Source organism: Hippoglossus hippoglossus, chromosome 9 (genome assembly GCF_009819705.1).
Source record: "Hippoglossus hippoglossus isolate fHipHip1 chromosome 9, fHipHip1.pri, whole genome shotgun sequence".
Taxonomy (NCBI): Eukaryota; Metazoa; Chordata; class Actinopteri; order Pleuronectiformes; family Pleuronectidae; genus Hippoglossus; species Hippoglossus hippoglossus.
Genome location: NC_047159.1, coordinates 18446702 through 18463530, shown reverse-complemented (window position 1 = coordinate 18463530; position 16829 = coordinate 18446702). Strand labels below are relative to the sequence as shown.

General features: G+C 45.6%; 4 protein-coding genes across 4 annotated transcripts in view; all 4 read right to left on the bottom strand.

Annotated features, from left to right (window-relative positions):
* Positions 1–743: 743 nt before the first annotated feature.
* Positions 744–16813, bottom strand: LOC117767699 (polyubiquitin-like). The gene is made up of 3 exons (XM_034595524.1): positions 16677–16813; positions 16082–16577; positions 744–1030 (listed from the first exon to the last, which is right to left on the bottom strand). Exon 2 carries the CDS (start codon positions 16573–16575, stop codon positions 16096–16098), a length of 480 nt encoding a protein of 159 aa, XP_034451415.1. The 5' UTR covers positions 16576–16577; positions 16677–16813; the 3' UTR covers positions 744–1030; positions 16082–16095.
* LOC117767698 (polyubiquitin-like) lies at positions 986–1741 on the bottom strand. Its single transcript, XM_034595523.1, has 2 exons — positions 1615–1741; positions 986–1515 (listed from the first exon to the last, which is right to left on the bottom strand). The coding sequence occupies exon 2, from the start codon at positions 1511–1513 to the stop codon at positions 1034–1036; it is 480 nt and encodes a 159-aa protein (XP_034451414.1). The 5' UTR covers positions 1514–1515; positions 1615–1741; the 3' UTR covers positions 986–1033.
* On the bottom strand, positions 8066–9198 carry LOC117767695 (polyubiquitin-like). Its single transcript, XM_034595519.1, has 2 exons — positions 9009–9198; positions 8066–8909 (listed from the first exon to the last, which is right to left on the bottom strand). Exon 2 carries the CDS (start codon positions 8905–8907, stop codon positions 8428–8430), a length of 480 nt encoding a protein of 159 aa, XP_034451410.1. The 5' UTR covers positions 8908–8909; positions 9009–9198; the 3' UTR covers positions 8066–8427.
* Positions 12377–16829, bottom strand: part of sgsm1a (small G protein signaling modulator 1a) — a 35271-nt gene continuing 30818 nt past the window's right edge. Inside the window, exon 27 of the transcript XR_004614922.1 lies at positions 12377–12399. The gene's annotated coding sequence lies outside the window, so the exon portion shown is untranslated. The remainder of the gene's footprint in view (positions 12400–16829) is intronic.

Genomic DNA, 16829 nt, shown 5'->3' with positions numbered 1-16829 from the left:
GAGGTGAGTTTACAGGAAGGTCAACCAGTCCTATACAACAGATATGAATACAGTTGTGAGCTGGAACATGTGGTGATAAAACAGACTTGCTAAAACAGACAGGATTGTTACAAAGGAGCAATTGTATCACAGTCAGTTTTAACTATGCGTTGCCAGTGTCTTGTGGTTTGTTCCAAGGATGCAGGGGGTGCTGAGAAAAGGTCTATTTAATAAAGTCACATCAGTGCTCTAGCCAAAATTTCATATCAACGGAAATCTTAAAAAATATATGCACCACCATTACCACTATCATCAGATATATACACTGAATACTCTTGTTATACAATCAAATATTATAAAAAATTATGAAATTAAAAATGTTAGGCCTACTGCTATGCTACTCTCGAAATGTTACTCAAAGGGTTGAGTTTTTATTTTATTTGTTTAATCAACTTTTTATTAGCCTTGCAGTTACAGCCCTTTGCCAGTAGGGTTGCTGCAACCCCCTGAGCACTGATACTTCCAGCGTTTGAAACACAGAACAGGAAATAAAGAGACATGTAAATTCACATTGAAACTCACTTTATTAAAAATATTTACAACAGGCTTCTTAATGAAGTGAACAAATACAGAACATTTAGCACAAAAAAAATTGTCACAAGGAAAATAATAAATTAAAGTTTCAGTTTTTAGTGACACTTCCAATGATCATGAACTCTTCATACATTCAGGTATTATGAAAACATCATTATGATTATTTTTAAACAAAATTTTTGGCAGTAGATCCCTCTAACCCAAATCTTACAGTCTTGACCTTTAAGCCAAGACATAAAAATCACATAGGATCACAGCAGGATGACAGAAAAAGTTCAGAACATATTTGTAACAAACTCGCTGGAGAGCTTGAATCTATTTAGGCTTCTGGTTTGACATTTTCCTCAATTTCCCCCCAAAAATAATGTATGGATTCTCATGTAAAAGTTGGAATGTGTTGTTAAAGTATAAAACAAATAGTAAGCACTGTGTTTAAGGCTCTGTGATGATCAGATGATGATCAGTTTCCTCCTCTCAGACGCATTAACAGTTCGATGGTGCTCAGGGCATGCACGTTGTAGTCGGACAGTTTGCCGGCGGTCATCTCCCTGCTCTGGTACACCAGCCTCTGCTGAGTCTCCGCCACTCCCTCCCTGCACTGGACCCTGCGCTTGAAGTCGCTCACGGTCTCGTCGCTTGTGATGTCGTAGGTGGTCACCACGTTCTTCTCATTCTTCAGGAACACCTGGAAGGTGGCCGGCGGGCTCGGCTCGATCACCAGCAGAGACAGCCTGGAGCCGGCATGCAGCCCGTAGGAGCCCACGGTCCGCAGGTCGTCGCTCAGGTCAGTCCGCTGGCCGTTGTCGAACACCAGCCTCTGCCTCTCAACGGGCACATCCATTTTCAGCTGGAGGACCTGTTTCAGGCTGCCCACCGTGTCCTGGGGTTTCACCCTCAGTGTGACGGTCTTCCCGTTCAGCATAGTGATGATTAAATCCATGTCTGAAACACAATTAAAACATTTTAAAATAAGTCTGTAATAAAATCTTTGGCATAAACATTCACGTGTAAAATAGTGTAAGAATATAATAGTTCCCTCACCTCTTGATTCAAAGCAGAAGCGTCTCAGGAAAACTCGGTCTTCAGTAAACAGCAGATAAGCTGATGATGTTCAGTAGCAAGAACAACACTAACAGCTGAAGAATCAACTCGTCACTTTATATAGAGGCTGGCCCAGCTGATCAGCTCCCTCCCCTCTGCGTAAGATTCGTTTTCCTCTCTCCGTCTCTAACTTTCAGTTTCGATTCTCCTCCCATTGATGTTTGCATGTGATGCACGGACTTCAACTGTGTATGTGTGTGTGTGTGCAACCATTCAAACAACAGCTTGTGCTTGTGATTCCATATTTATTTGACCTGATATTGAGCTAATTCTGCTAATTACACAAATTGTCCAACACGAAACTCTTAGCAACCTTTGCATTGGAACACAGAGAGTAGTATTTGGGTGGAGTAAACCTCAGGGTTCTAGAAATGTCCAGAAACTTCCGCCTCCAGCATAGCAGGGACATCGATCAATGGTTGTTATGACGCTATCATCACAAGCCCCAGGGCAGGTTTAAGATTTTACCACCTGATAATGACGTTTTAAAGGGGACATAGCATGCCCATTTTACCACAAGTTGATATGGTTCCTTGGGGTCTTAATGAAATGTCTGTAACATACTTTGGTCAAAATACCACAAGGATCATTTAAAACAGCACCCTTTTTACCCTGTATAAAACAGCCCTCCACAGAGTGACCTGTTTTGAGTGCCTGTTCCTTTAAATGCTAATGAGCCAGCTCCCCCCTCCCCCCTCTCCCCCCATGATTTTAAACGATATAAATTACATATTTTATATGATATAAATTATCAAATACACATCCCATACTTTGTATTCCCCTTCTGTTGTCCTGGAGTTTTAATTTTCCCAATCACATAATTAAATGTCCCCCTCTGCCCATCCACTACAAGCACACAAGCAGACAGAGAGAGAAAGAGAGGGGTGGGGGGGGGCTATGAAGACCATCATTTACCCCCGAACCCCGACATTCAACGGGTACAACAACAAGCGGAGAAAGCAGAATCGCGGGCTGACCTTATATATACAGTCTATGGGGCTGACCAGCGCGGAGAAATGCACGTCCCGTGTGAACAGCCAGGCGGCTGCGCGCTGGAGAACGGCGCTGCGCTGCCTCGCAGCGGCGCTTCCGCGTCCGGTGTTAACCCGGCGTAACTACTGTAACCCGGCGTAACTACTGTAACCCGGCGTACAGTAGCGCTGAACACTGCGGAAGTCTTCCACACTGCTGGCTGTGTGGCGCTGACACAAATTCCAGCTCACGCACGGGAGAGCGAGCGGTCGCGCCCGAGCAACTGCTGCAGCCTCCCAGTCCCAACGATCCAGACAAATGCCACATGTGAGTGAATCGCGGGCTGACCAGCGGAGAAATGCTCGTCCCGTGTGAACAGCCAGGCGGCTGCGCGCTTGGGAACGGCGCTGCGCTGCCTCGCAGCCTCGCTGCGTCCGGTGTAAACCCGGCGTAATGAGTGTGGGGGGACGGGGGGGGGGGGGATGAGGTGGGCCAAGACCATGTAGGGAGACTTCCAGTTCCTTGTTACGACACAAAACCCAGGAAGCTCAATCGAGTCGCTCAAGCATGACGTTTCTGACTTAGAGGAACCATAACAAAACGTGCGAATGTTTTTTTCCCAGAGTTTTTGGGTTGGTAGACATGCCAGATACCCACATTAACCTGTAGAAGCACTAACAAAGTGGAATTTGCAATTTTAAAGGGTGGGGCTGAAGAAATCATAGCAGGGGGTTTTCTTGTTTCTAATCAGGAAAGAATTGCCATAGGAACGTTTACCCAAGTTTTGACAGATTTGACTGTACATTTTCATCACATTAATAATTTGTCTATATTTGTATACAGCAACAGGGATAGACAAAAAGTTTTTTATTAAAGTTAAACAATGTTATAAAGAAAACATCACACATGAAAATAATATAAATCGATCATAACTAATACATATTATCAAATTAATGAATATCCTCTTACACACTTTGGCCACACATACTGCTCACTCACCATTTTGATGAAAGGATAGTGCAACTAAAAAATTGTGTAAAAATAAAAGTAAATGACCAGCAGCTTTTTATTTTTCCTGTTCCAGAACATGCACTGTACTATATATATCTGATAAAGCTTTTTGATAGCTGTAATTGGCTGCAGATAAGCAGCACACTGACCACCACTATCATCAGATATATACACTGAATACTCTTGTTATACAATCAAATATTATAAAAAATTATGAAATAAAAAATGTTAGGCCTACTGCTATGCTACTCTCGAAATGTTACTCAAAAGGGTTGAGTTTTTATTTGATTTGTTTAATCCTTGTGTTGTCCCTGCTTCCCCCGGCTGTTGGCCCCCTCACATAGCCCACCCCATATTAGGACGCACACGTAGGTCAATAGACAAGTGAGCAGCCCTTGCAGATGTATTTGTTACACCCACGGCACACGGTGTGAGTTTTACAGTCCTTTTTCCTGGGGCATATCTGACACCTCTTCCTCTTACTCGACCCGAGCGGGGCTGCTGCTAGGGCTATGGAGGAGGCCGGACACTCGGGTCGAGCGTCGTCGTCGTTCTCTGTGCGGCGGCGGCGGCGGCTTTTACAGCCTTCACAACCGTGGCGGATGCTTCCGTGCGGGGGATGCGCTCCCTTCGTGCGATGAACGGAGTCACGAGAGCCTTTCCCAGCTGCTCTCTCCAGTCTGGGTTGATCTCTCTCCTTATCATGAAGGCGTTGTAGGAAGAGACGTCGAGAATGTTGTGAAAGATGACCAGGGGCCATCTTGGGTCATCCTCCTGCAGCTGTACGTTCCGATCACCTTGTCTAGGTTGTCCACGCCACCTTTGTTGCGGTTGTAGTCCAGGACGATGATCGGTTTCCCGTCCTCGCGGTCGCTGATGTCGGCCTCGGCGTGCCGCGTGCTCAGGAGCACCACGTTCCTGTTTTTCTTTGGGATGTAGGACACCAGAGTGGCGGTGGGCGTGAATGCGAACTTGGATGAGAACACCTCTCTTCCCTTGACCGCGAGCAGCCCGGTCGGGAGCTCGGGCTTGTTCTTCCGAACCGTGCCGACCACGGTGAGCTTCCTCTCCAGGAGCTGCCGCGCGAGTTCGTAGGAGGTGAAGTAATTGTCGCACGTGACGTTACGACCGTGCAGTCCCTCCGTTACATCGAGCACTACCCGCAACCCGTGGTTCTGTTCTGGGCGTCCGCCGCTCGGCTTTCCGGTGTACACTTGCATCTTCCAAGCGTAGCTGGATTTTGCATCGCAGGCCACCCACGACTTGATCCCGTATTTCGCCGGCTTGCTGGGCATGTACTGACGGAACGGACACCGGCCTAGGGAGAAAAACAGGAGGAGAAGAGATGAGAGGAGATGAGATGAGATGAGGACGAGGACTAGCAGCCGCTATCTACATAACATAATAATATTTTTTTTTAAACGGAAAAAAAGACTAACCTCTGAACGGAACCAATTGCTCGTCCACGGTCACTTCGGGTCCCGGGTTGTAGAGGTGCGGTAGCCGCGACACCCACGCGTCCCAGACCTCTCGCACGGCCGCCAATTTGTCCGTGGCTTGTCTCGTGCGTCTCGTTTCGCGGTCGTCGAAACGCAGCGGTCTGGAGTACATGTGGAAGAGTTTTAGGGGCATCGTGGCACGAAATATCGCCAGGCCGCTCTCGGCGTCCCACAGGCTGGCGGCGGCGTCGCCCCGGGACCTGTACACACCCGTTAAGATCAGCAGCCCTACGTAGGCGCGCAGGTCGGTCTCGTCCATCCCTTTCCATTCGTCGCCGTATTTTCGACGACCCTCCGGATTCGTCTTCTCCAGGATGATGTTCTCTACCGAGGACCATGTTATTTCCCCGTTTCTTGACGGGAAGGTCTCTCTTTCCACGAGTCCGGTGGTGGTGGTGGTGGTGTCGCCGTGGTCTTGTCCTTCTTCTTCTTCTTCCAAGGGTGACAAATCTGCAGAAGCATCACCCACTGGGTCGTAGTCTTCGTTGCCGTCGTCATCTTCGTAGTCACTGTCGTCGTCGTCTTCGTCGCCGTCGTCGTCGCCGTCCTCTCTGTCTTCTTCTCGGTCTGCTTTTCTGTCTGCTTCTCGGTCGGCTTCTCCATCTCCTTGTCCGTCCGCTTCTCGGTCTGGCTCTTTCGCGTCCTCTTCGGGTTCAGAGGATGGTTCCTGGGAGAATAGCTGTTGGAGAACCTGTTCTCTGGTGAAACGCTCCTGACGTGACATCGTGCCATGGTCCGGGAGAGTGGCACACGGAGAATTCTATGTGGGTCTAATGTACCCCCCTAGATTGTAATTGGAATCAGGTGTGGGTCTAAATGACCCCACAGAGCACCACAGCGCCCTCTCTGGGGGTCTAAATGACCCTCCAGGAGAATCGAGAATGACAATCCATTGGTCTCAATTACCCCAGGAGAATTGGATAATGACAATCCTTGGGTCAACCACAAACACACACACAGACTCACACACACTCTGGGTCAATCCGACCCAGGAACAACACGAGGGTTAACCCTTGTGTGGTGTTCGGGTTTGTGGGACCCGTTTTCAATGTTTGCTAAAAGAAAAATGATGCGATTAATAATTTTTCCAACCTGAGACTCATTGGCCTTGGCTCATTTTCTATGATGAACATATAAAAGAACATATTTTCAGTGACTGTACACCGTACACCCCCCCTACACATTTATATTACATATGTGGTGTTCGGGTCCACTGGACCCAGGGGTAAGAAAAGTGTGGAAACTGTACATTTCAAGCACTTCTGCTCCCTCATTCCTGCACATTTTACTCTCTGTCTTGCGGGAAACATTCTATATTTTCTCTCACACTATCCCAGCTGCAAATTGGGGGCGGAATACAACAAATACATAGCTTTGACCGTGTGGCTCCTTATCACAATCCATGAAGATGGCGAAAAGATTCTCTGCTCAGAGGGCCTTAGAAATGATTTTTGAAGAGAGAGAAGCTTTGGAAGACAATGAAGAGGAAGTGTTTTCAGAATATGAAGATCATATTTCTGTCAATTCAGAGTCTGACCGTGAGTTTGAAGAAGAGGATGAGAATGACCATCGGCCAGCTCCAAGAAAAAAGCCTGTCCGCAGCCAGACACAGGACCCGCCCGTCAGCAGCCAGCAAGTGGAGAAATATGGATGTCAAAAAATTATAAACTTGAATGGTCTTTTTGCCCAAGGAATGAGCCACCCCGCATGGCTACCAATGTAATAAGGATGCAACCAGTGCCAAGATGGATAGCGGTCACTCATGTACAGGACATCAAGTCTTCTTTAAAACTTTTCATCCTGGATTCCATCCAGAAAATCATTCTGGATTTCACTAATTTGGAGGGACAGCGTGTTTTTGGAGAGAGGTGGAATGAGATGGACCAAACCCATTTATTTGCATACTTTAGGGTTCTTATCCTTGCTGGAGTTTTCAAATCCACAGAATCCCCTGTGGGATGCAGAAACTGGCAGAGAATTTTTCCGAGGAACAATGTCTCTGGAAATCTGCCAGATTATTTCCAGGATTATCTGCTTTGATAACAAAGACGACAGACCAGCTCGGCGGCAGAAAGACAAGCTAGCTGCCATCAGGACAGTATGGGACAAGTGGGTGCCCAGCCTCACCCTATTTTACAACCCTGGGCCTAATGTCACTGTTGATGAGCAGCTGATGCCATTTAGGGGCCGCTGGTCCTTTAGGCAGTACATATTGTCTAAACCCGCAAAATACGGAATCAAGATCTGGGCTGCCTGTGATACTGCTTCATCGTATGCATGGAACTTGCAAGTGTTGCTCGTGTTGTGTAGACTGCCAGAGTGTGTTCAATTTATAATTGAGCTCCAAGAAATAAACATCAATACTGATATTTGTTTTTTCCACCTATATCTTGATTGTACTTGATTTTTCTTTTGTAATTGCATTTTAGCACAAAAAACGAAAAGCACTTTTATTCATAAATGTGATTAAACAGGGGTAAATGACAAATATTAACCATATATGCTGTCTATATTGCTTGTTATTAGGATAAAGAAAACATCTGTTAAGTATTTTTACATAAATTGTTATTGCTGTATTGATTGAAAGACCCAATAATGCAGTGGGTCCACCAGACCCGCAAACACTGGCTGAGCGACCAAAACATGAATACCACACAAGGGTTAATAAAGTTTTTATTAGCCTTGCAGTTACAGCCCTTTGCCAGTAGAGGTGCTGCAACCCCCTGAGCACTGATACTTCCAGCGTTTGAAACACAGAACAGGAAATAAAGAGACATGTAAATTCACATTGAAACTCACTTTATTAAAAATATTTACAACAGGCTTCTTAATGAACTGAACAAATACAGAATATTTAGCAAAAATAAAATTGTCACAAGGAAAATAATAAATTAAAGTTTCAGTTTTTAGTGACACTTCCAATGATCATGAACTCTTCATACATTCAGGTCTTATGAAAACATCATTATGATTATTTTAAACTAAATTTTTGGCAGTAGATCCCTCTAACCCAAATCTTACAGTCTTGACCTTTAAGCCAAGACATACAAATCACATAGGATCACAGCAGGATGACAGAAAAAGTTCAAAACATATTTGTAACAAACTCGCTGGAGAGCTTGAATCTATTTAGGCTTCTGGTTTAACATTTTCCTCAATTTCCCCCCAAAAAAGAATGTATGGATTCTCATGTAGAAGTTGGAATGTGTTGTTAAAGTATAAAACAAATCGGAAGCACTGTGTTTAAGGTTCTGTGGTGATCAGATGATGATCAATTTCCTCCTCTCAGACGCATTAACAGTTCGATGGTGCTCAGGGCATGCACGTTGTAGTCGGACAGTTTGCCGGCGGTCATCTCCCTGCTCTGGTACACCAGCCTCTGCTGAGTCTCCGCCACTCCCTCCCTGCACTGGACCCTGCGCTTGAAGTCGCTCACGGTCTCGTCGCTTGTGATGTCGTAGGTGGTCACCACGTTCTTCTCATTCTTCAGGAACACCTGGAAGGTGGCCGGCGGGCTCGGCTCGATCACCAGCAGAGACAGCCTGGAGCCGGCATGCAGCCCGTAGGAGCCCAGGGTCCGCAGGTCGTCGCTCAGGTCAGTCCGCTGGCCGTTGTCGAACACCAGCCTCTGTCTCTGAACGGGCACATCCATTTTCTGCTGGAGGACCTGTTTCAGGCTGCCCACCGTGTCCTGGGGTTTCACCCTCAGTGTGACGGTCTTCCCGTTCAGCATAGTGATGATTAAATCCATGTCTGAAACACAATTAAAACATTTTAAAATAAGTCTGTAATAAAATCTTTGGCATAAACATTCACGTGTAAAATAGTGTAAGTATATAATAGTTCCCTCACCTCTTGATTCAAAGCAGAAGCGTCTCAGGAAAACTTGGTCTTCAGTAAACAGCAGATAAGCTGATGATGTTCAGTAGCAAGAACAACACTAACAGCTGAAGAATCAACTCGTCACTTTATATAGAGGCTGGCCCAGCTGATCAGCTCCCTCCCCTCTGCGTAAGATTCGTTTTCCTCTCTCCGTCTCTAACTTTCAGTTTCCATTCTCCTCCCATGGATGTTTGCATGTGATGCACGGACTTCAACTGTGTATGTGTGTGTGTATGTGCAACCATTCAAACAACAGCTTGTGCTTGTGATTCCATCTTTATTTGACCTGATATTGAGCTAATTCTGCTAATTACACAAATTGTCCAACACGAAACTCTTAGCAACCTTTGCATTGGAACACAGAGAGTAGTATTTGGGTGGAGTAAACCTCAGGGTTCTAGAAATGTCCAGAAACTTCCGCCTCCAGCATAGCAGGGACATCGATCAATGGTTGTTATGACGCTATCATCACAAGCCCCAGGGCAGGTTTAAGATTTTACCACCTGATAATGACGTTTTAAAGGGTGGGGCTGAAGAAATCATAGCAGGGGGTTTTCTTGTTTCTAATCAGGAAAGAATTGCCATAGGAATGTTCATCCAAGTTTTGACAGATTTGACTGTACAATTTCATCACATTAATAATTTGTCTATATTTTTATACAGCAACAGGGATAGACAAAAATTATCTTTAAATGACTTGAATTGTCATCTCAATAATTTACAAGAAATCACTGAATCAACACTAATGTTTTCAGGTGTATTCTCACCTGGTGGTGCCACAAAATATTCTTCCACTGTGTTTTCGGAGAGCTGAAGCAGTTCCTCAGCACAGTCCCCTTCCATCACTGTGTCATTCCTCAGGTATAGAGCCCTGAATTGTTCATGGATAAAACATAAACACAATCATGCAGTGGGCTTCACAAGAGGTTAAATTGAACTGTGGTTGTTCCTCATTAATTATGCAATTTGGATGAAACAATGAGGTGGCCGACATCACAGAAAACTTTTGGTATATGCAGGCCTTGTCAGAAGTGTACCATACCTGTCCTCCAGGACTGAATCCATGGGCTCAATCCCCGACGTGTCAACCACATGAAGCTGATCTGCAAACCGTATCGCTTTCTCCAAACAGGCCAGACCCTGTTTGGTCCGGAAATCAACCAAGGCCAGTCGCTCCAGTTTGTCCACGAGGTCTGCAGGGATTTGTGTGGGCTGTAAAATCAAAGAGGTGTTGGTGAGAAATGTGTACAATTCACCACCACTTAAAAAAACCTGAAGCTGTAAATAACCTTTGAATAAAACCGTTAAATTCATTCATAATGTCTAATCACCAAACAGTTCCATGACTCATGACCCAGCCTGTCTGACCTTTGGTAATCTGCTGGTTTATTACATGTACATTCATTTTATGAACGTGTTTGATTATTATGACTTTCTCACACGTGATATTGAGACATGATTTTGAGTAACTAAGTCATTATTTTGAGTTGGTAAGTCATATTTTTCTCATTATAATAACTTACTTTTAACAAAGTGGCAGAAATGGGCTTCCATAAAGTTTGTATTGCACATTGTCTCATGTTGGCTACAGATAAACTGCTGAATACATGTTTGTACATCTTGACAACAGAGTTTGTCTCCTATAACTTATATTGAAATCTATATTTTACATTACATTTACATACCTGTGTGAAAATGACTGATAACAGAAAGCAATACCTGGGATTTTAAACTAAATGGGCATGAATTTCAAACTCATCACAAGCACCCAGTAATAGAGCAGAGACAAACAACCAGGAAACAAGACCCACAGTGAATCAATGTCCTGCACTAGAGGTTCAGTGTGTAGTATTTAGTGACATCAAGTGGTGATGGATCATGATTGTGGTGGCAGCTGATCATGGACTGAGACTGCTTGACATACAATACGCCTCCTCACATACTCCACCATTACTGACAATAACTCCTCAAATCATTTGTCATTGCTGCTCCCTTCATCTCTTCCAGACATTTTCTTATGTATAAATACTTAAACTTTTACAGTTTGACACACTTCTCCATTATTCTACAAACTGTTTTTTCTTATCAATGTTGTAAATATTGTTATTTTGCTGATGTTCTCAGTTACACGTTGCATCTATTGCACATCTGTCCGTCCTGCTCAAATAAAGCACTGAGTTTTTGAAATAACAATAAAAATTGAATAAAAGAATGTGTAATAACTTCATGATATCTCAGCTTTGTGAAAGTTTCCTCAGCCTCCTCTCACACTGAGATATTTTATATACAGTCTATGGGAGAGACATGTCAATTTGTTTTGGGACTTTACTTTCAAGCTTTGTCCCTGTCAGGGTCCTGTAGATGATGACTGGTTCATGGATCTATTATGCTCTTGTTTCCCAGTCATCTGATATGTTTGTAGTTGGGCTGATGTCAGATATATTTTGAACTCATCACAGTTTATACTCATGCTGACTCAGCGGATCAACATCCACCCCTCTTGTGTCATTTTCTGTTTCCTGACTTGATAACTTTCAGTTTCTATTCTCCGCACATCACTCAGATGAGACAAGGCCTTGTGTTGTGAGTGTCATTAACATGTTGAGGCATGTTTGGAATGAACTAGATGATGATCCAGGCTTAACAAACAGGTGAGGCCGAGATTAAATACATGTTTGTGAGTCACACGTCCGAGTCTAGTTTCATTTGGACGTCTTACAATTTTTCGGGAAACAAAACAGAGCAAAATCAGGAGCCCATGAAGAAGAAGAAGAAGAAGAAGAAGTGCTTAGTGTTGTATGAGTGTGTGGTGGGAGTGTATCCACCCAAGGTCAGACAGTGAAAGGAAGAGTTGGTAGGGAGGTGAGTTTACAGGAAGGTCAACCAGTCCTATACAACAGATATGAAGACAGTTGTGAGTTGGAACATGTGGTGATAAAACAGACTTGCTAAAACAGACAGGATTGTTACAAAGGAGCAATTGTATCACAGTCAGTTTTAACTATGCGTTGCCAGTGTCTTGTGGTTTGTTCCAAGGATGCAGGGGGTGCTGAGAAAAGGTCTATTTAATAAAGTCACATCTGTGCTGTAGCCACAATTTCATATCAATGGAAATCTTTAAAAATATATGCGCCACCATTACCACGACTATCATCAGATATATACACTGAATACTCTTGTTATACAATCAAATATTATAAAAAATTATGAAATTAAATGTTAGGCCTACTGCTATGCTACTCTCGAAATGTTACTCAAAGGGTTGAGTTTTTATTTGATTAGTTTAACCCTTGTGTTGTTCCTGGGTCGGATTGACCCAGAGTGTGTGTGTGTGTGTCTGTGTGTCTGTGTGTGTGTGTGTGTGTGCGTGCGTGCGTGAGTTCGTGCGTGTGATCATACGCAAGCCCTGGCCGGTCAGGGTTAGGGTTAGGGTGACCCAAGGATTGTCGTTATCCAATTCTCCTGGGGTAATTGAGACCAATGGTTTGTTATTCTCGATTCTCCTGGGGGATCATTTAGACCCCCAGAGAGGGCGCTGTGGTGCTCTGTGGGGTCATTTAGACCCACACCTGATTCCAATTACAATCTAGGGGGGTACATTAGACCCACATAGAATTCTCCGTGTGCCACTCTCCCGGACCATGGCACGATGTCACGTCAGGAGCGTTTCACCAGAGAACAGGTTCTCCAACAGCTATTCTCCCAGGAACCATCCTCTGAACCCGAAGAGGACGCGAAAGAGCCAGACCGAGAAGCGGACGGACAAGGAGATGGAGAAGCAGACCGAGAAGAAGACGACGACCCAGTGGGTGATGCTTCTACAGATTCGTCATCCTTGGAAGGAGAAGAAGAAGAAGGACAAGACCACGGCGACACCACCACCACCACCACCAGACTCGTGGAAAGAGAGACCTTCCCGTCAAGAAACGGGGAAATAACACTCCTGCTCCTCCTCCTCTTCCTCCTCCTCTGCTGCGGCTCAAAGCGGGGTCCCCCCGGGCCCCACGATCCACGCGACGTCCCGCACCGGTGACCTAGCCTCGAAGTTCCGCCTGTTCATCACGCCGACGGTAGAGAACATCATCCTGGAGATGACGAATCAGGAGGGTTGTCGAAAATACGGCGACGAATGGAAAGGGATGGACGAGACAGACCTGCGCGTCTACGTAGGGCTGCTGATCTTAGTGGGCGTGTACAGGTCCCGGGGCGAGGCCGCCGCCAGCCTGTGGGACGCCGAGAGCGGCCTGGCGATATTTCGTGCCACGATGCCCCTAAAACTCTTCCACATGTACTCCAGACTGCTGCGCTTCAACGACCGCGAGACGAGACGCACGAGACGAGCCACGGACAAATTGGCGGCCATGCGAGAGGTCTGGGATGCGTGGGTGTCGCGGCTACCTGTCGTGTTCTTTTATCCTTAGGTATGAGAAGGGTCGGTCTTAGTTCAAAAAGTATTTATTTAGAAGCAATGAAAAAGGTACAGCATAGCTATGGGCACTCAATGCACAGCCTCGGCTTTTAGTCCGTAGCTCGGGGTAGTCAAGAGTCGCCCCGAACGGATGACAGGTGCAATATTTATAATAGTAGGTTGAAGGCGTGGTCCCAGCATCTTGGAACTGGAATCCACCAATGATGAGGAGCCGCTCCCAGGTTCGTCACTCCTTTGATAGTAGCTGGGCAAATCTTCACATTCTGACAGTGTTAAGTTTTGTGTATTAAGAAAAAGCCTTTATCCGGCTGAAGCTTTGTGAGTCTTCAGTAGTTTTGCAGACACAGTGTTTTTGTTCATTGGAGTGTGAAACATTGTGTTTCTGTTTTATCGTCTGTATGTTCTGTGTGTGTAAGCATTAGTATTTATCAGACAAGACAACGCCTTTCCTATCTGGCCTTCAGAAGCTGGGGCAGCTTCTTGATTTCTTTCTAAGGCATAGGTCACAGTGTCTTAATGAGCACAGTGCATTCATGTATGTGTGATGTTGAATAAAGCTAAAGGAATACTGTAATATATATAAAGGTTTATGTATGAGAACAAGTTTAAGTACAGTGTATTGTATGCCACGGATTACAGTCCTAACACATAACAAAACATAAATTCTTTCTGTTAAGGTACAAACATGGTGCGTGTAAAATCGATCCTTTTCGGGGCTATAGTGTCTAATTATATTTTTAAAATCCTAACATACCGCACCTCTACAACCCGGGGCCGAAGTGACCGTGGACGAGCAATTGGTTCCGTTCAGAGGTTAGTCTTTTTTTCCGTTTTTTAACAAAAATATTATTATTATGTTATGTTATGTTATGTTATGTCATGTCATTATGTTATGTAGATAGCGGCTGCTAGTCCTCATCCTCATCTCATCTCCTCTCATCTTTTCTCCTCCTGTTTTTCTCCCTAGGCCGGTGTCCGTTCCGTCAGTACATGCCCAGCAAGCCGGCGAAATACGGGATCAAGTCGTGGGTGGCCTGCGATGCAAAATCAAGGTACGCTTGGAAGATGCAAGTGTACACCGGAAAGTCGAGCGGCGGACGCCCAGAACAGAACCACGGGTTGCGGGTAGTGCTCGATGTAACGGAGGGACTGCACGGTCGTAATGTCACGTGCGACAATTACTTCACCTCCTACGAACTCGCGCGGCAGCTCCTGGAGAGGAAGCTCACCGTGGTCGGCACTGTTCGGAAGAACAAGCCCGAGCTCCCGACCGGGCTGCTCGCGGTCAAGGGAAGAGAGGTGTTCTCATCCAAGTTCGCATTCACGCCCACCGCCACTCTGGTGTCCTACATCCCAAAGAAAAACAGGAACGTGGTGCTCCTGAGCACGCGGCATGCCGAGGCCGACATCAGCGACCGCGAGGACGGGAAACCGGTCATCGTCCTGGACTACAACCGCAACAAAGGTGGCGTGGACAACCTAGACAAGGTGATCGGAACGTACAGCTGCAGGAGGATGACCCAAGATGGCCCCTGGTCGTCTTTCACAACATTCTCGACGTCTCTTCCTACAACGCCTTTGTGATATGGAGAGAGATCAACCCAGACTGGATACCGGGCAAGCGGAACAAGTGGAGGATGTTCCTAGAGCAGCTGGGAAAGGCTCTCGTGACTCCGTTCATCGCACGAAGGGAGCGCATCCCCGCACGGAAGCGTCAGCCACGGTTGTGAAGGCTGTAAAAGCCGCCGCCACCGCACAGAGAACGACGACGACGCTCGACCTGAGTGACCGGCTTCCTCCATAGCCCTAGCAGCAGCCCCGCTCGGGGTGAGTAAGAGGAAGAGGTGTCAGATATGCCCCAGGAAAAAGGACTGTAAAACTCACACCGTGTGCCACGGGTGTAACAAATACATCTGCAAGGGCTGCTCACTTGTCTATTGACCTACGTATGCGTCCTAATATGGGGTGGGCTATGTGAGGGGGCCAACAGCCGGGGGAAGCAGGGACAACACAAGGGTTAATCAACTTTTGATTAGCCTTGCAGTTACAGCCCTTTGCCAGTAGGGGTGCTGCAACCCCCTGAGCACTGATACTTCCAGTGTTGGAAACACAGAACAGGAAATAAAGTGACATGTAAATTCACATTGAAACTCACTTTATTAAAAATATTTAAAACAGGCTTCTTAATGAAGTGAACAAATACAGAACATTTAGCAAAAATAAAATTGTCACAAGGAAAATAATAAATCAAAGGCTCAGTTTTTAGTGACACTTCCAATGATCATGAACTCTTCATACACTCAGGTCTTATGAAAACATCATTATGATTATTTTAAACAAAATTTTTGCCAGTAGATCCCTCTAACCCAAATCTTACAGTCTTGACCTTTAAGCCAAGACATAAAAATCACATAGGATCACAACAGGATTACAGAAAAAGTTCAGAACAAACTCGCTGGAGAGCTTGTATCTATTTAGGCTTCCGGTTTAACATTTTCCTCAATTTCCCCCCAAAAAGATTGTATGGATGCTCATGTAAAAGAAACATATTTATGTTGGAATGTGTTGTTAAAATATAAAACAAATAGTAAGCACTGTGTTTAAGGCTCTGTGGTGATCAGATGATGATCAGTTTCCTCCTCTCAGATGCAGTAACAGTTCGATGGTGCTCAGGGCCTCCACGTTGTAGTCGGACAGTTTGCCGTCGGTCATCTCCCTGCTCTGGTACAACAGCCTCTGCTGAGTCACCGCCACTCCCTCCCTGCACTGGACCCTGTACTTGAAGTTGCTCACGGTCTCGTCGCTTGTGATGTCGTAGGTGGTCACCACGTTCTTCTCATTCTTCAGGAACACCTGGAAGGTGGCCGGCGGGCTCGGCTCGATCACCAGCAGAGACAGCCTGGAGCCGGCATGCAGCCCGTAGGAGCCCAGGGTCCGCAGGTCGTCGCTCAGGTCAATCAGCTGGCCGTTGTCGAACACCAGCCTCTGCCTCTCAACGGGCACACCCATTTTCTGCTGGAGGACCTGTTTCAGGCTGCCCACCGTCTCCTCTGGTTTCACCCTCAGTGTGACGGTCTTCCCGTTCAGCATAGTGATGATTAAATCCATGTCTGAAACACAATTAAAACATTTTAAAATAAGTCTGTAATAAACTCTTTGGCATAAACATTCACGTGTAAAATAGTGTAAGAATAAAACAGTTCCCTCACCTCTTGATTCAAAGCAGAAGTGTCTCAGGAAAACTTGGTCTTCAGTAAACAGCAGATAAGCTGATGATGTTCAGTAGCAAGAACAACACTAACAGCTGAAGAATCAACTCGTCACTTTATATAGAGGCTGGCCCAGCTGGTCAGCTCCCTCCC